Source organism: Lepisosteus platostomus, chromosome 3 (assembly GCF_059453375.1).
Source record: "Lepisosteus platostomus isolate fLepPlt1 chromosome 3, fLepPlt1.hap1, whole genome shotgun sequence".
In the NCBI taxonomy this organism is placed as follows: domain Eukaryota; kingdom Metazoa; phylum Chordata; class Actinopteri; order Semionotiformes; family Lepisosteidae; genus Lepisosteus; species Lepisosteus platostomus.
This window is the reverse complement of record NC_142613.1, coordinates 20,524,958-20,542,122: the sequence shown is the minus strand read 5'-3', so window position 1 is coordinate 20,542,122 and position 17,165 is coordinate 20,524,958. Positions and strand designations below refer to the sequence as shown.

Sequence of the window (17,165 nt, the reverse complement as noted above, 5' to 3'; positions counted from 1 at the left end):
AGATAAGGTAAACCCAACAATTCTGATAACACAGGACATGATTGTGAACTGTTGCTCACAAGGTCAATGTCTCACAACCTGTGAAGGATTTCTTATTGCTCAAAAAGTAGCAAGAGGTGAAAGAATAGTGGCAGATGTCTAGTGGCTGATGGACATTAATTTTAAAGGTGTGTGGATAAGAACATTTCAATTCTTGTGGTTTCATTTAATTTAAATTTTCCACTCTAAAGATTAATCACTTCAGAGCACAAGTTTTAAGGATTTAGAAAGTACACTTTATGAAAAGACTAACACTTTCTAGTCTGTTATTTTGTCATGAAATCAGAAGAAGAGACTTTCAGTTGAATTTAAAGTTGTTTTAATCACTATAAACGAAAACGGAAAATGTAAATATTAGAAATTGGTCAGCCTTTGGCAGTTTCATTTTGAAATCTACTTTTCTTCACTTTTAATCTCAGAAAGGGCCTGGAAATTCCAAGTGACCACCAAACATTTGTCATTACCTCCATTAAAACCAAGCTTTATTTCTTGTGCTATTGTATGTACGTTATGGAAGCAAATCCTGGAGTGTAGAGATAGGGTATTTTCAGCAATGCTCTCGAACAAAAGGGGATCTTTCAATTGAGATTTCAGATTTTAGCAACTACAGACAAGAGACTGTGCATTAGAGCAATGTGCCGTAGAGGAAACATATTTTGGAATAGAATCAAAATCTGAAGACTACTTAATATTCACCGCATTTCCCTTGTAAATAGTTCTGCAACTTATTGTATCTAATTTCAGCCTGTTTGCTTTTGCACCAAATTGGGCTTTTTTTGAGAAAGGTATGGCTATGTTAATAAATTAATTCAAATGCACTGTCAAAAGCCTTGCTTAAATTGCTGTGTCTTGTACGTTATGCAGTTTATGACAAGAGAAAGTTGCATTGTGATGGATCAGAGATTCTAAAGAGTACTCTTAAGTGCGTGTGGTTCTCTTACACAGGCCGAAGTCCACACCTACGCCAACTGGATCCCTAAGTGCCAATGGGATGCCAACAGAAGGTCTAGACTATGACAGGCTGAAACAGGTAAAGAGAAAAAAAGGTGCTGACGTAGGTCAGAGCATCGTGCATCATTTCTGGGAACTATGCCTCAAAAACAGCGTTCTCCTTTGGAAAATGAGGGGGCTTAAAGGCATTAAGCTTTACATGTAGTTATTGTGCATGGAAAACTGTTCAAAAGTCTCTCAGGATGTAAGGCTAACAGGGTATTGTAGGTCTAATTATCTAATTGCGTTTCTTTTGAATTTTATTGGTTGCAAGGTCACATTAAAGATGGAAAAATGTCTGACATGATTTATCTTGATTTCTGGCTTTACATCACAAAAACCTGCAATTTCAATAAGGGTGTGTAGACGTTTTATATCCACTGTTTATGGAGGTGTCTTCATGCTGAGAAGATTAATTGTTTTTAAAAAACAAAACAAAACTTCCTTTTACATCCTAGTGTTAGGCTCTTGAACCCACACATCACATAGGCAGGTAAAAAAAAACACAAGTGAGCCGAAAGACCGGTTGTGACCCCTAAATTTTAGAATACAGGGTTATTCGATATAATAATCACTGAATTTATGCTGTTCTACTAACAAAGAATAATTCACACACCTGTGGGGCAATATAATTGGAGTATGCATGAAAAGTTCTCACTGTGGTCAAATTTGGCTAAATTGCCTGTTCCACAGCCCTGCTGCACAGTTTCTTTACAACTGTTGTGGAAAGGGTAAAAGATTAATAATTCTCTGAAGATCGAGTGATGTCAAAAGCAATGAAGTAAAATGGAATTGATCAAAAGATACTGATTTGAAGTCAAAGGTGAGGAAATACCAAATTCCAGAGTCTTAAAAATGGTATAAAGTCGAGGATGTAAGAATTATTTCTACTGTTATAGTTCGATATGGATCATGTACTGTTTGCTTCCTGTGAACTGAGTTGCTGAAGATAAAGCAGGTGTTGGTATGCACAGGTGACGCTTATAACACAGATTTTACAAAAATATTATTTTTTTTACATCAATTCATAAAACCTGATAAATGTGTATTGTGTTTGTTTGGCATTTATCGTGCTTAACGGTGGTATATGGAGCTGGTCGTGCTGCAGAAAACATGGATTGCTTCTTAGTTTCGTTTTTAGCATCAAAAAGAGCAAAGCAATAGCTGTTCATATGTGTTCAACATACTGTACAGGATTTCCCTAAAATTTTCTTTTGTTTCCCATTTCTTTATTGTAGGACATATTAGATGAAATGCGGAAGGAACTGACAAAACTGAAAGAAGAACTCATTGATGGCAAGTTGAAAGCTTTCATTTATCTTTACTTTAGATAACTGAAGGATGGCTTTATTTTGGAACCTGCCTCAAAGAATTCTTTGAATAAATGACAAGAATTCTTTGAATTCTTTGAATTGTGGAATTCAAAGAATTACTGAACACAGTCAAGTGTCTACACTTGGGGGACAGATAACCTTAGATGTGCCAGACTTGCATCACAAGCTGAGTGTGGAACATATACAGAGTGACCATTTGACCCCAAATTCATATTTGAGATGGATACTTTAAAGTTGCCCTACGGAAATTATGTAAATTACCATACCTTCAGCTAATGTCATAAAGGGCATGGTAATTAAAAATAATACTTAGAAATTTGAGTAATTTATGCAACGTATGCATTTTATCTTCAGTGTATTAAAAAGAAATTACCTTAATTTGCACTGCCTTTTCTAGATCAAATCACTTACATCATACTGATTAGCTGTACATTTGGTGGCACTAATAGAAAGCATGACTTGCTTGCTGCTTGGTAATGAAGCAATGATACCCGCCTTGGCAGATGTTGAATTTAGAATTTGCACATTTATTCATTTTACTATGGCAATCCGAAAATCATGGGGTGTTGCAGTCTGTCTAGTGATAAACGTACTGCACAGCTGAGTGACCTGTGACCTGTGACAATTTGTTTTACAGCGATCAGGCAGGAACTGGGCAAGTCCAACACTGCATAGGAGTCGATCTTCCTTTACATTAACCTCTTGGCCTGAACCTCAAGGTCTACTACAATTACAACAAACATTTAGAAGAAATGATGAAGGAAAAAAAAGGCAACAACAAAAAGTGAGACATTCGTGCAAGCCGGAATAGCATTGAACACTATTATAACCTGGGAAGTGTGAGACAAGCAACAGTGAAGTGCTTTGAGTTTCCTCCCTTAGAGTTTGCTGCTCCTCTTATTCTGAAGACCTTCCCAGAGCGCAGGACTGAGTCTTAAGAGAGAAGAGTAACTGTAATTATGCAAAGATGACTCTTTGTAGAGAACACAAAAAAAGGAAAATAAAAAAATCACAGTGTGATAAAAGAAATCATTCACATTCTGAATATGGAAGGTTTGCACATATTTGTGAATTCATTGAAAAAGGCACATTTGGAGGTGTGTATGTGAATGGGGAGGGCAGGGGAGAAAGGGGGGCTGGGGTGGCAGGTTTGGGAATGAAGTCTTGTGGGCTGTAGAGAAAAGCTTATCTTTCTGGATTAAGGACTAAATGACTGGTGGTAGTCTACTGCTGCAGGACTCCGTAAAGCTCGTCTTCCTGAAATACTCTTGTACCCGAATATGTACATTTAAAATCTCTGCAAGTTGTTTCTTCATGTCTGTTCTAATGTCAACCATGGCCATATCAGGTAGCTTTATGGGATTGTCATGGGATGGCCAGTCTCTAGGTCTTTTCGACTTAATATTCTGAGACCTTTTTTTTTTCAGAAATGAATGCTCAGAAGCCTAACTCTAATGAGCCTACATCTTATTTCCATTTGTCGCGGGTTGGTTAGGTGATCACGAAAGTAGATGCCTTCCCAAGGCACTGTAGCTCCTTACCAAATCTCAGTCTCCTCCTTTCATTCAAAATCATCCGTCAATATTGTACATCATTAAAAAAACATCTGTAGATAGAGCTGTTTAGTTTTCCTTTTCCTTTGTTTTATTTGAAGATTTAATATTTTCATCCAATTTAGTGCATGTCAGATTTTGTAAAGTCCACTCAACCACCAAGGATTTTGTTAATCAGTTTATAAGCAATAAGTGTAACATCACCATTCAATTGCCTTTTTTAAGTTGAGGCTCTCCTTGATTTTTAATTTTAGGGCCTCAATTTTTTTTCACCATGTCTCTTTTCTTATCCAGATATTTTGTTTAATTACTTCCATTTTATAAATGCTTAGGAATCAATAAAATTGAGACAGCGCAAGGGATGGGTTACTATTGGATAGTCTATGAAATTATAGCCATGGTAAATTTAATTACATGTATTTCATTTTGGATTCTAGAAAGCTAAATTAGTTTGCTAATTGCTGCTGTATTCTAGGTTCAATGCCTCTCAGCTTCAGACATAAGGCTTTCACTGAATAAGAATGTTTAAGCAGAAGGAGAAAATGATGATTTGACTTAACAGCAGAAACCTTTTATTTTTGCCAGATTTGCAACTTTTACTACGTCAATTTTTTAATTAACTGTCTGGAAATTCCTTCTCCACCTTGTGAGGGCTGTAATTTACTTTGTATTACAAATGTAACTTTATTCTTGGTAGTACTGAATTCATTTGCAAACGTATTCCACAATAAATAAAACATTTCAGTGTGCGAACAAAATGGCAAACAAAAAGTCTCAAAACTGAAAAGTGTGAAAGAGACTCTCAGGCTCAGTTTTCCTGGTGGACAAACTGGGCAGATTGTTGATCTAATTCATTTTCCAAGTATTGTGCCCTTGGCCCTACAGGAAAAAAATAAGGACCTGTTTGCATTTGAGTAATGTATCACTAAACATGTTTCCTACAAACAATGGTTGGTGTTTTAGGAAACTGAAAACCCCCAAACTCCAAAAAACACTATTTTGAATAACCCAAACCCTTGCCCTCTCGTCCTTTCTATGTTTGATTTCATTTGTTTGCCAGTTCAGCCTGCATTGTTAATGACAAGGTAGCCTTGTTTTTTCAATGAATTGTTACATTTCTGCCATCTGTGATATCATCCAAAATGGCTAAGGTTATAAAAGGCAAAACTAGTGATGAAGCAATAGGACACATTTTAACACTTTTATTTCTCAGTGTAACAACAAAATAGGTTTTCGTCAGCTCATTAAGACACAGTATAGACAAGAGAGCTGCTGCAGGAGTTTCTGTTGTCTTATTGTTTCATTTCAACTGCTCAGCCATATGTTGTAGAACCAAGATGTTGAACATTTGTGCAGTGTTGACTGTTTATAGCATTGATTGCACTTTAAAACCCATTTGGATTCATACTGTTTCTGTTGACATGATAGTGGCCAATGCCTCATTGTGACAGTGTGGCAATTTCACCAAAGTTACCAATAATTCCCCCCATTCTATGTAATGCCACGTTTTGCCATCTGTGACTACCTGTATGAACAAGAAAATAGCAACAAAAACGTTCATCATATCATCAGGTGTGTGCTTTGGGAGCTAAAATATTTTGATCAAGGTGAAATACATCTATTAATGGATGAACCTGTTTGTGATCCTTATAGGTTTGTGCCTTGTTCTGAAGTTGTTTTAATATGTTGAAGAAGAAAATGTTAATTCTAGAAGCTGTCATAACTTTGTAAATGATTGTTTTTTGCATTCTGCTATAGGTATTTAAAAAAGGGAGATCTGAGGTTAATGTTTGTTTTAGAAAAAGAATGCTTTCTTCATCAGAATTCTGTTTGCTGTATTTGTTTTTCTCAGCACCCCATGTAATGACATTTTTGGCAGATTGATGTTCCAGTAATAGGTTCAGAGGCTGTGGGAGAGTCTGAATGGTTGTCTCATAAATTTTTCTGCAGTCAAGTCGATTGAATGTTAAAATCAAAATGCTGGTTCTAAACACTTCTCCCCACATTACGATTGTAAAACCTTTTCAGAAAATTGGCTGGCATAAGCGGACCCTCAAGTGAATGCCAGAGAAATGGAACTGAATCTAACTGAAAATCATCAATGTGTTTCCTTTTATTACTTTTTTTGAGTCTTTTATCATTCACATTGTACCATACTGTTCCTGATGTTACATTTTAAATTTCTTACATGCTAACATTGTTTGAGCGAATGAAATAAAATTGCAATACATTAACTCCCTGTCTCTTTTATTTTGTATCTACCCATGAGATGTTAGAAATACTGGTAAAAATATTGGTGTCAGGTGAGAGATAGCCTTTGGTCCTTCATTACTAATGTCTTCTCTTAACTATCTTAACTAAGACTATTTTGCCCTAAAACTGTATATCAGCACTGACTGAAATTATTCAGCATGCCCTTAGTTGCCCAGTTATATTGGTTTTAATATGTAGTACTGTGTATTTGTAATTCTTGTACCAAGCGGAGAATAGAATTAGTGCTTAGATCAGCACAAGTGGTTTTCCCAGTCTGAATTGACTAGCTTTAAAAGATTCCCCACTGACTTACATTTTGAGCCCTGGCAGACTTCTTAACTTTTACAGTTCCATTTTTATAGATTTTCACTCCTTGACAGACTTGTGGAATTGTCTTAATCTTTTAATGAGAAGGCCTTTTTAAAACATCCTGCCTTGAAATGAACACCTGCTATCCACTTTACAGTGGTGGACATTGCTTGCAGTGTCCTGTATGTTGCAGACAAGAGGAGAGGTTGAAGGTGCGTGGAGGCAAGACTTAAGCCACATTCCATTGGCACACTCAGTGTCTCCCACTCACAGTAATTAGGAGGGCATGTGTTTGTACTTGCAGGGATCTTTTAGTTCAAGTAAAATACACAACGTTTCTTTAAACTTGCATAAGTTTGTTGAACTGCTGTGCAATTTTGCAAATTGCAAATGTTATGTAACGGGCAAATGAACCTGTTCCAAACGCCAGACTCGAGACTAAATGCATTTACTTTTGGGAATGTTTTCATTTTATGAAGGTGGAAGGCAATCTGTCTAATCTGCGTGAACTCAAACATCAAGCAAAAAGGAGGAAATAGTTCTGTGTTCCTGCAGGAAATGGCGACACCCACCCTGAGACTTACAACGAATCTTAGAAAACAACTTTTTTTTTTTCACTTTTCAAACACTTTGTATTCCCAAGTAAAACTGGTTTGACAAATTCCAAAATCAGGATTTTATTGAGTGATGTTTGTGTGTGAAATTATTTTTCTTATGTCTGTCATTAACTCTTACATCAAAATTACCAGCTTTTAGATGAGGCCTAAAGAATGCCTGACTAATATATGACTAAAAGCAAAGAAATCCTTGCTTTCCTAGCTTCAACTAAATTATTTTCATTAGGTTCTAATAATAGGTCAGTTTATCTTTGGGAAGTTATTTTACATTGGCTGAACCTTTAAGTTTATGCTGTTTACGCTCTTTCTGTGAGAGCTGAACCATATTTCTAGAGACATTAAGTGTTGGTGATCTTACTTGCAGACTAGAGAGATTTCACATTAGTCCCAGAATTCCCACATCTGAGGAAGTAAGCTTCTACAAATTAAAATTATCAAAAACTTTTTGGTGTAGCGGCCCAGAACCCAATCATGTATATTAGTGTTAGTTTTAGATGTTTGTATATAACTGAACTGATTAGTGATATATCAAATAGGTTATTTACTGTATCACTCAACTGTAGTGTTTCTCCAGTAAAGCATTTTAAAAGAAATGTCATACCTTTTGTGTTGTAGGTACTATTGTTTCACACAGGGAACACTGTTCAACTGTGGTAATTAGAGGAAGAAGAACAGGAAGTGATGCACCAAACAGAGAGCAGTAGGAGCGATGGAGCGGAAACTGTTTGAAGACACTATATGCGGTGAGCCGAGTTGTGTGTGCTCACTTTGTGAACAAAGTCACCCGGTCACTTGAAAGTCCTTATTCTGTAAGTTCAGTACTTACTGTACTACTCCTGTAAGAAACCACACAATCTTTTGTACATTCTCATTTGAAAAGTGTACAGTACTTTGAAGTTGGTATGTATTGTATACAGCTTTATTTAAATTTATTTAAATTGCTCTTTTAATATCTATTATACCAAGGTATCTTGTTTCCTAACAATGTGGGAGTAGAAACTGCTTATCAGTGGGCTCTTCATTTTACTGATCTGCTTTTGATTGCTGGAACATGTACAATAAAATGTTTTTCTGTTCCCTTAGTATGTATTTAAAGAAAAACAATTTTAAGAATTTATGAGTGTTCATCTAAAACTATTATCTACCCCCAAAAATCTTTGCTTTCTGAATTTTGGTTTAATGTGAAAGGATCCCTAGGGCATTGAAATTAGTGATGCAACAGATTAATCCATCCTTTATCAGCAAGCCCATTTTTATACTGGTAATGGTTGTGGCAGCTTGCAGCCTTAACTGTAAGGATCATAGGACAAGGTGCAACTGCACCCTGGACAGGACACCAGTCCATCGTAGGGTGTTCATACAATTTAAAGACACCAGCCAGCCAAACCCGCATGTCTTCAGGAGTTATGATGAAACCAGTGAGTTTTGATGAAACTACTGAGAAAACCTGATAACATTCAGAGAGACCATAAAAATCCACACAGAAGGTTTCGGGAGTACATTTCTGAGCCCAAAAGCCAGAGCTCTGAGGAGGCAGGGCTAACACCCAGATCTCTCTGACTCCCACTTGCAATTCATGCATCCATCAATCTTTTAACCAATTCATCCACTACAGGGTCACGGAGGAGCTGGAGCCTATCCCAACAACTGACGTGCAAGGCAGGGTACACCCTGGATAGGACACCAATCCATCACAGACACGCACACACTCACATGGGCCCAGGTTTTTCCAGAAGCCAATTAACCTACCAGTATGCCTTTGGATTGTGGGAGGAAACAGGAACACCCGGAGGAAACCCATGTGAACAGAGAGAGAACATAGAAACTCAACACAGATAGCGTCCCGACTCCAGAATTGCACCCAGGGCCTCAGTGCTGTGAGGTAGCAATCCTAACCAGAGCACCACCATGCTGCTTTCACATGGGATTCAGTATGACGCAAATAAAATTAAATTGTTAAAAGGAGTCAATGGATAAAAGAACACAGTAAATATGTAGTAAACAGTAATGAACTTGAACTGACAACCTTTGAATAGGATGTTTTTGTTTTTAAACAATACCTTGAGAATATGGACAGTTAATCTGTAATAAGAATTTCCTTGCATAAAAAGTGTAAATTGTTGAATTTTACATCAGAGGGACGCAATGTGCTTTCATACTGTACAATTCTGCAATATTTCATTCTGTATTAGCTGTCACCACTGAAAAGCATACAGCTGTTCTGGAAAGAGTCCAGAGCTGGTAACATACATGTAGATTGATCCCCCCCAAAAATCGCCAATTTATATAGAAACAGGATGAATCTGCTGTAGCCTGTAACTAAAAATGCTATGCTACAATGTAGTTGATTGAAAGACTGAAAATTTTAAAAGGGACTAATGAAACAAAATTATAGAATTCTTTATTCAACACAGAGTAGGACAAGAAGAGCAGGTATAAATATTTTAGAACATGGAAATTCACATATTTGTATATATGGCACCCATTGGTACTTTTTGTACCATTTGAATTGCTTATTACCGAAAATAGGTTGATAAAGTGAAATCCATCCCCTCTCACTGAACATTTTTTCTTGTATTTTAAGTACCTGGCTGAGTAACAGATGAAACAACTGGAGGAAAAATCCATGAATAAACCCATCATAGCAGGATAATCCAATCACTTAGCAGTTTAAGATCAGTTTTGTTAAATGAACTAAGCAGATGCTGTCTTTGAGAAATTATGCTCTTTTAAATCCAGTGTTATTCAGTTCAATGTACCAGGTCTTTTATGACGTCTCCAAAAACGTTGCCAAAGTGCCAAAGGATGAAGTGTTTCTTCCATATTGATTATTTCTGGAGTGTATAATTTCCTGGACTTTTTTTTGTATTTTCTTACAAAGAGGAAATCTAGTCGTGCTGCTAGTTAAGTCGGAAATTGATACATTGTGCAGCAGAACTGCTGCAAGACAGGAAGGCTAAGCAGCTGCAGCTGCTGTGTCATAGCCGCAGAAAACTAGTGGGCTGAACAGACACACCCCCATTTAAATACTGCTCTTCATTTGGATAACACACACTTCTGCACCACGATTGGAGAGTTTCAAGCTGCGCTACTGTTGCAGTTTTACTAAATAAGGTTCATATCTTGCTTTCACTTTCATGTGGTAATGGTGAAATGTGCACATACTCTATAAACGTACCTTAAGTACGATGCGTCCAGCAACATGTCTCTATAACTGATGAAATGGGATAGTGGACGGTGGAGTGAAAGAAAGTTTATTGCTGAGTTGTATATCAATTTTTTCAAAAAATAATTAAACTACTGCCTCATTCTTGAAATACACCTCTCTATTTCTGACTTATTTTGTTGTCCCAGATGGGAAATTAACTTTGCAGGTGAATAAAAGACATAGAACAATACAGAATTCATTTAACACAGCATGAACCCCTTAACAAATAAGAGACATACAGTACATGTATGATGAGAAAATATATATACAAGTAAAATAATAGTCAGCTGTCCAATTTAAGTAGGGTTATAGCATGGGAACAAAAGATAACTTAGTGTGAATATTACTACAATGTTAAGTTCTATCAGGTACATTTGGAAATTTCTGCATGAGCAGAAGACATGCCATGTTCAGTCAGCTTCCTCAGTTAGAATGGGGCTATGAAATTGAACCTGTATGTCTTTGGAAACCAGGACATCAATAGGGTGCTTGGTAAAGCCCCACATGAATACAGTGAGAACATGCACACTCCACACGGACACTCCAAGTCCAAATCAACCCAGCATCTTGGAGCTGTGTGGCGTTGTTCACTTACTTTTGGCATTCGAATAAAAAAAACAACCATTCTAATTAAATTTAAAATTTGCGTTTGGTTTACAAACACCAAATAAATTCCAAATGCCATCACAGTACGGTTCACAGGACCAGTGGGTTCCTTGATGGTGGAGATGACCGAGAACACAATTCATTGTTTAAAAAAAACAAACCATAAAAGACAAAAACTCAATAAAAGATGTGCAAAATAACCCCAAGAGCAAGGCTAGCATTCATGGTCTCTGAACCTGTCAAATCTACAGTAAGTCTAACAATATTTTTTTGACTGAGAATGCTGTAAATATCAAGATCGCCTCTCTGGCACTTCTAGAATTGGTGGTTGCCACAGGTCTTAATGAAAGGCCAGCAAAGCAAGTTAAAACAAATGAAGTTTGCAGAACACCATGAAAAAATGGACACTGGGAGTAATTGAACCACATGTAAGAGTCTGACAACACATTCTCGTTTATTTTAATTACGTAAGAAGTACAGTACAACAGACTCCTATCCTATTCAGTTCCCACCTAGGGAATGAGGCTCACTAGATAATCATCCTTTTCTAGTTCTTATACTTATTCTGTATTTTTCTGTGGACAGAACCAAAACAAAATTTGCAGTCTTTATGCTTTCAATTAAACAGGTATTTAAATGACTTATAACACAATAGCAATGTTTTTGTGAGGATTTCTCCCTGGTACAGTTTTTATCTGTAGATATGTTAAACTATACATCTTCTGAAGAATGAAGAATTATAAAACCTAAGCCTGATCTAATGATCAAACTTACAAATGCATATGATGGTGGTATCACAGACCATAGCTCTCACTGATCCTGGACTGCCTGATTCTGTTTTTATCAAAATAGTACAGGACTATTGCTAATCAGAGTCTATGAACCTATGTCATGGTTGTAATTTACAAGTAGATATGAGGTACTGTATGGTAAAGAATGTATACTGCATAAATGCTGTGTTACAGAATAAGGCAAAAAATGTTTTCAAGTAATCTTCTAGTCAATAACTAACTTCAGATTCATTTTGAGGGCCATTGGTGATGACCTCTTTCAAGTTAGTTCTATCCATCCATCCATTTTAACGGCTTTATCCAATAGGATTGTGGGGAAGTTGGAGTTTATCCTGACGAGCAATGGGCGCAAGATATTGATACTCTTGACAGGACACCAATTCATTGCAGGGCACACTCAGACAAAAAAATGTATGTACACACTCACATTAGGGCTTCTTTTTCCCAGAACCCAGTTAAACAACCAGTGTGTCTTTGGAATGTAGGAGGAAACCTGAGCACCTGGAGGAACCCCACACAAACAGTGAGAACATGCAAACTCCACACTGGTAGCAGTTCAGGAATTGAACCCAGGGCCCCAATGCTGTGAGACAGCAATGCTAACCACTGGCCACCCAGGTTATGTTAACTCTTTTACAAATATATACAGCTAAACCAATCTGATTTACAGGAAATTATTAGACTGCACTTTTGACCACTTTCAAATAACAAACAGGTCTCCTTCCCCTGACGGGATTCAAAACATTTTTTAGCTATAATTGCCTATTCCCTAAAGTGTTCAGGTTTGTCTGTAGTAGAAGAATTGGTCATTGATTTGCAGCTTATTGATTAAAACCAACCATTTTATTTCAAATGCCTTCACTGGCATTTTGTGTAATTTATAAGGTAATGTCATTCTGAGATTACTGGCTGTAACTGAAGATAATATATCTTCCTGTTATCAGATGAGGATCAGTAAATAAATGAGGATTTATTTTGAGGATCAGTCTTTAGATGATTTTAGTTAAAGCCCTCTAGCGGTAAAAAGGCACACCCAAAGAAGGCTCCACAGCCGAAACGTTGTGTTTTCTTTCTTCTCTTTTCAGCATGGAATAAATCTATTACTTGTTCCAATGTACATGTACAAGTGTTATGATTTAAATAATTTTAAATTAATTAATACTTGTTTAAAAACTTTTGAAACTTAACATAAAATTACAGAGCAGCCTTTGAACATTAAGATTTTTACAGACATTGTACTATTAAGGTAAGAGATAAAAATCATTTTTAATTCTAAAAGCATCTTACAGATATTCAGTTAGCTAACGGAGTCACTGCATGCTGTAAGAAGCTTAGCCAATTGGCTCAAGATTAATTGGACACTTTGTATTTTCGGGTTGCTTTTAAACTTAAATGAATACACAAATGGAGCCTCAATGCCTTGCTATATTAACATTGTCATTAAATAGCTGTTCTCTTGCCTCTGGGACGTAGATGACACATCATCTCATCTCAGCCCATGGACATTCAATGGGCTCAAATCTAGTGTGTAGGGCATGCACAGCAGAGCTGTCACATTCTCATTGTGCATGAAAGCTGTTGTTTAGATGAGCTGCATGAGGACGTCCTTTGTCTTGTTGGAATGTTCACGTCAGCATGGGCTGCAAATGATGGACTTGATCAATGTTTTGCATCCCATCCATCCATCCACCCCCTTCATCCAATTCAGGGTCAACAGGGGAGTCGGAGCCTATGCCGACAAGCAACTGGCAGGATACACCCTGGATGGGATGCCAGTCACTCGCAAGGCACAAACACTCACCCCAGGGCCAATTGAACCAGCGCTATGTGTTTGGACTGTGGGAGAAAACTGGAGCGTCCAGAGGGAACCTACACAAACAAACCTTTAAAGAAGGGTTTCCTAATCCTAGGTTTAATGCCACAGTGTCATGGTAGCCGAGATGTTGGTTTAACTTAATTATTACGTGAACTAATAATTTGTTTAACAGGAAACGTTTCATTGTTTTCAGGTCTTAGATGGGTAGATATTTCAATTTATGAATTATACAAGCATATGAACAACTTGAAGGTTGCAACTGCTTAGCACCTGAAACTATAAATACTGTAATCTCTCATTGGAAATCTGCTGTATGGTTCTCAATTGCATAAGCTTTAATTAAGCCAGATTCCAGAAATGTACATGTATTTTCTACTTGAAATAGACCCGATTGCAAAATCACTGGGCATTCGGAGAAAAATACACTTTTGGCTGCCCCCAAGAAATGTCAGGACTTTTCACCAATTTGGAATAAATTTCTTCCTCTTCCTGACAGGTTCTCAGCCCATACCTACCTGCCTGTGACAGACATGTTTTGACAATGTCCTGTTACAGAGTGCTTCAGGGGGTCTGTGAGTAATGTGATTTCAGATGTGACTGGTGTGAAGGAAATCCAGAAGACTTTCCTGGAATAATGTGCTGTACTCTTATTGCCATTTAACAATGGTAACAGTGGTATCTGAAAAATGTAAGCACAAGCCAATGAGGCAAGAAATCGAGAAATATAATATGCAGCTGTTATATTTCAACGGTTGCGCCTTAATCAGGAAATAAACAAAAGCACTGTTCATGAACGCTCTGCTGTAGAAGCATCCGTTTGTTCAACAGGTGTTCTAAATTCATGCTCTACAATAACCAGCATTATATATTTAAAATCCAATCATAGCCTTGTGCAAGGAAGTGAGATCTGTTTTCTTCACATTTTTTGTGCAGGCTTAACATTAATTAACACAAGACATAATTGCTGTTTCAATTGCGTCTCTACAGTATATTCACATATTTTTTCAAAATAATCTGCTTTCCAACAAGTTAAGCTTTGCAATATAGCTGAAGCTTGATACAACAGGTAAAGGGCAACAGCTGATATTAAATTCTTTCTTTTTGACATGTGCTTTCATAAAACATGTTTCTCAGGAAACTTCTCAAAGTTGAGCCAGAAAAGTGCATTGGGGGGGGGGGGGGGTGTTTCTTAGTGGAAAATCTAGGGGCTTCAGCAATGGATTCCTCTTGAGAGATTCCTTAAGCACTTCCTCACAGTCTGTTTTGAGAATATCCTCTTAAAACACATTATTGAGCAAATAGGCATCTAAACAATCAACATGTAGATGGAACTTCAGACAAAACTGGGACACAACAGTATTATGTAGAATACATACTGTATTAACAGTTCCTTGGACTGGATGGTATTTAACAGGTAAGTATTATACAATGGAACAAGTAATAGGTTTATTCCATGCTGAAAAGAGAAGAAAGAAAACACAACATTTGGGCCATGACCAAAACCTTGTGTGATCTTTCTTCTCTTTTTTAAAGCATGGAATAAAACCTATTACTTGTTCCTTTGCAGCCTTCGCATGCTGACGCAGCTACCCACCTGAACTAGTATAATACAATGCTGTTTTCTATACTGTATATATTAAGGACATTAGGCCATCACAAGACAGACACACTCACACCTAGGGCCAATTTTCCCAGAAGCCGGTTAACTTACCGGGATGTTGTTTTTTTTTGGATAAGCAGAGCACCCAGAGAAATTCTACACAAACATGGGGACAAAATCCAAACTCCAAACAGATAGCAAACTAAGTCTGCACCACCATGCTGCCCAGATTCTCCACAATCAGGTGACAAAGAAGTTCCAATAAAAATATTTTCTTAAACTTAAGCTTTTTTTCTCACACAATTTCCTTATACTGTATATTTCTGACACTGAACTAAAACGTGCATTTTAGACACATATCGGTAGCATTTTACAACACCCACATTGGACATTGTCCTTAATTTAACTGTTAATCTTGAGTTGAGATTAGGAAGTAGTGCACTGAGGCATGAATGACATGGCAGCACTTTCAATGGTTTATTTCTTCACATGTTCCTCCTAACTGTAACAGCTGTGACTTGACTGCACAGTAGAAGGTTACATACCTATATTATATCTGCCTTCTTTACAGTTTTTTTAAGAATGTCAGAGCTGATGCATACCTCATGCTCCATTCTTTAATTTGATTGGACACATCCCCTTTGTGTAGTACTGTGTTTTTAACCGCTCCAATTATCGTTTTCCAAGCTGATTCAGCTCCTGATAAGCCCACTATAGTCTGTGCATATTGATGTATTCACCTAAACAGGTCGGAAAACAGACCCTTTTATGTTTACCAGTATCATGTGATCACACTAGGTTGGGTCTATCATTGATCTATTGCTGAAACACGACAACAAATCTGCAATGTCTGGTATCAAGATGTGTTGTATTGTTTTTGGCAGAGGAAGGGACTGTATTCTGTGAAAAACAATACGTTTTTACATTAAATTCTTTTTGACAAACTGAGAAAATAAAATGGTATTAACAACGAAACCTGGAAGGAAACTGCATTACATTCCAAATCCTATGCCAAAATAGACAAATCATAAATCATTGATTGTCATAGAACTATAGATGATTTTTTACTGTGAATGTGCTGAAGACAAAACGGAGATATTGATTACTAAGACAGAATCTAAATAATTCCATTAAGAGTTGATGGTGATGAGATCTGAAAAAAAAATTGATTTTTTAAACTCGCATCTGACTTTTGCTGCAAAAGCCGGGTTTAAAAATCTCAAGTAACGGAATGCCCCCTTTTCACTCCTTCGTTGTCCATTTTTATCTTTATTTAATGCTGTTAGTGATTTTATAAGGCAAGCTAATACATACAGATTAACTTTTTTATAAATGGGATATTTGCCTAGACCAAATCATAGCGAAATTAACAGAAACAATAAATCAATTTTAGCGTAATGCTCAAGTGCGTATTAACTGACGTTGCCTATCAGCAGAGCAAAGTTATATCAGAGCTACCTTACTGTGTACGTTAGTTTTAGCTACAAATGGAAATGCACAAATGCTAAAATGTTAAGTATTGAGCACCTCAGTTTAAAATAATAGGATTTCCCGTTGGTTTCCTGAGTGTGTCGCAACAGACTACGGAACACAAGAGATGAATAAGACTTTATTGATCCCGAATGGAAATTGAGGTTTTACAGCAGCCTAGCCCAAAACAAGCAAAAACAGACGTATGAATTGGCGAAAAATTAAAATACGTACAGTAATACGAAATAAATAGGTGTGTGCAAAATATGCTCATAGTCACTGTAAAAACAATAAAATACAGATATACAAAATGTGCAACGGTTAATTTACGTATACCTTTTTAAACGAAACTTTTATTTCAGTGGATATCACAAAATCACAGTAAGTCCGCACGGTTTATTCACTCGGTGATCATGCTCTTTAACAGAGGTAGCAAAAGCCTCTCCGCTTCCGCGCTCCAAACACCACTCTCTACCGCAGCCATTTTGTCACTCACCTACAAGACTCAAAGAGCTGCAGGACAAGCCGGTTTGTTTGACTTCGCCTTAGCTCCAATCATTGTCGACCCGTGATCCCCGC

At 37.0% G+C, this 17,165-nt stretch overlaps 1 protein-coding gene and 2 long non-coding RNA genes across 3 annotated transcripts in view; 1 reads left to right on the top strand and 2 right to left on the bottom strand.

Moving 5' to 3' along the window:
• Positions 1 to 2,363, top strand: part of enah (ENAH actin regulator) — a 116,017-nt gene extending 113,654 nt beyond the window's left edge. The window contains exons 12-13 of the mRNA XM_088623448.1: positions 985 to 1,069; positions 2,268 to 2,363. Coding sequence (XP_088479574.1) covers positions 985 to 1,069; positions 2,268 to 2,363 — 181 coding nt within the window. The remainder of the gene's footprint in view (positions 1 to 984; positions 1,070 to 2,267) is intronic.
• Positions 2,364 to 12,637: 10,274 nt separating this feature from the next.
• LOC148674599 (uncharacterized) lies at positions 12,638 to 17,059 on the bottom strand. The gene is made up of 3 exons (XR_015935346.1): positions 16,923 to 17,059; positions 16,185 to 16,269; positions 12,638 to 14,195 (listed from the first exon to the last, which is right to left on the bottom strand). It is a non-coding gene; the product is annotated as an uncharacterized LOC148674599 (long non-coding RNA).
• On the bottom strand, positions 14,478 to 16,174 carry LOC148674600 (uncharacterized). Its single transcript, XR_015935347.1, has 2 exons — positions 15,161 to 16,174; positions 14,478 to 14,645 (listed from the first exon to the last, which is right to left on the bottom strand). It is a non-coding gene; the product is annotated as an uncharacterized LOC148674600 (long non-coding RNA).
• Positions 17,060 to 17,165: the final 106 nt, after the last annotated feature.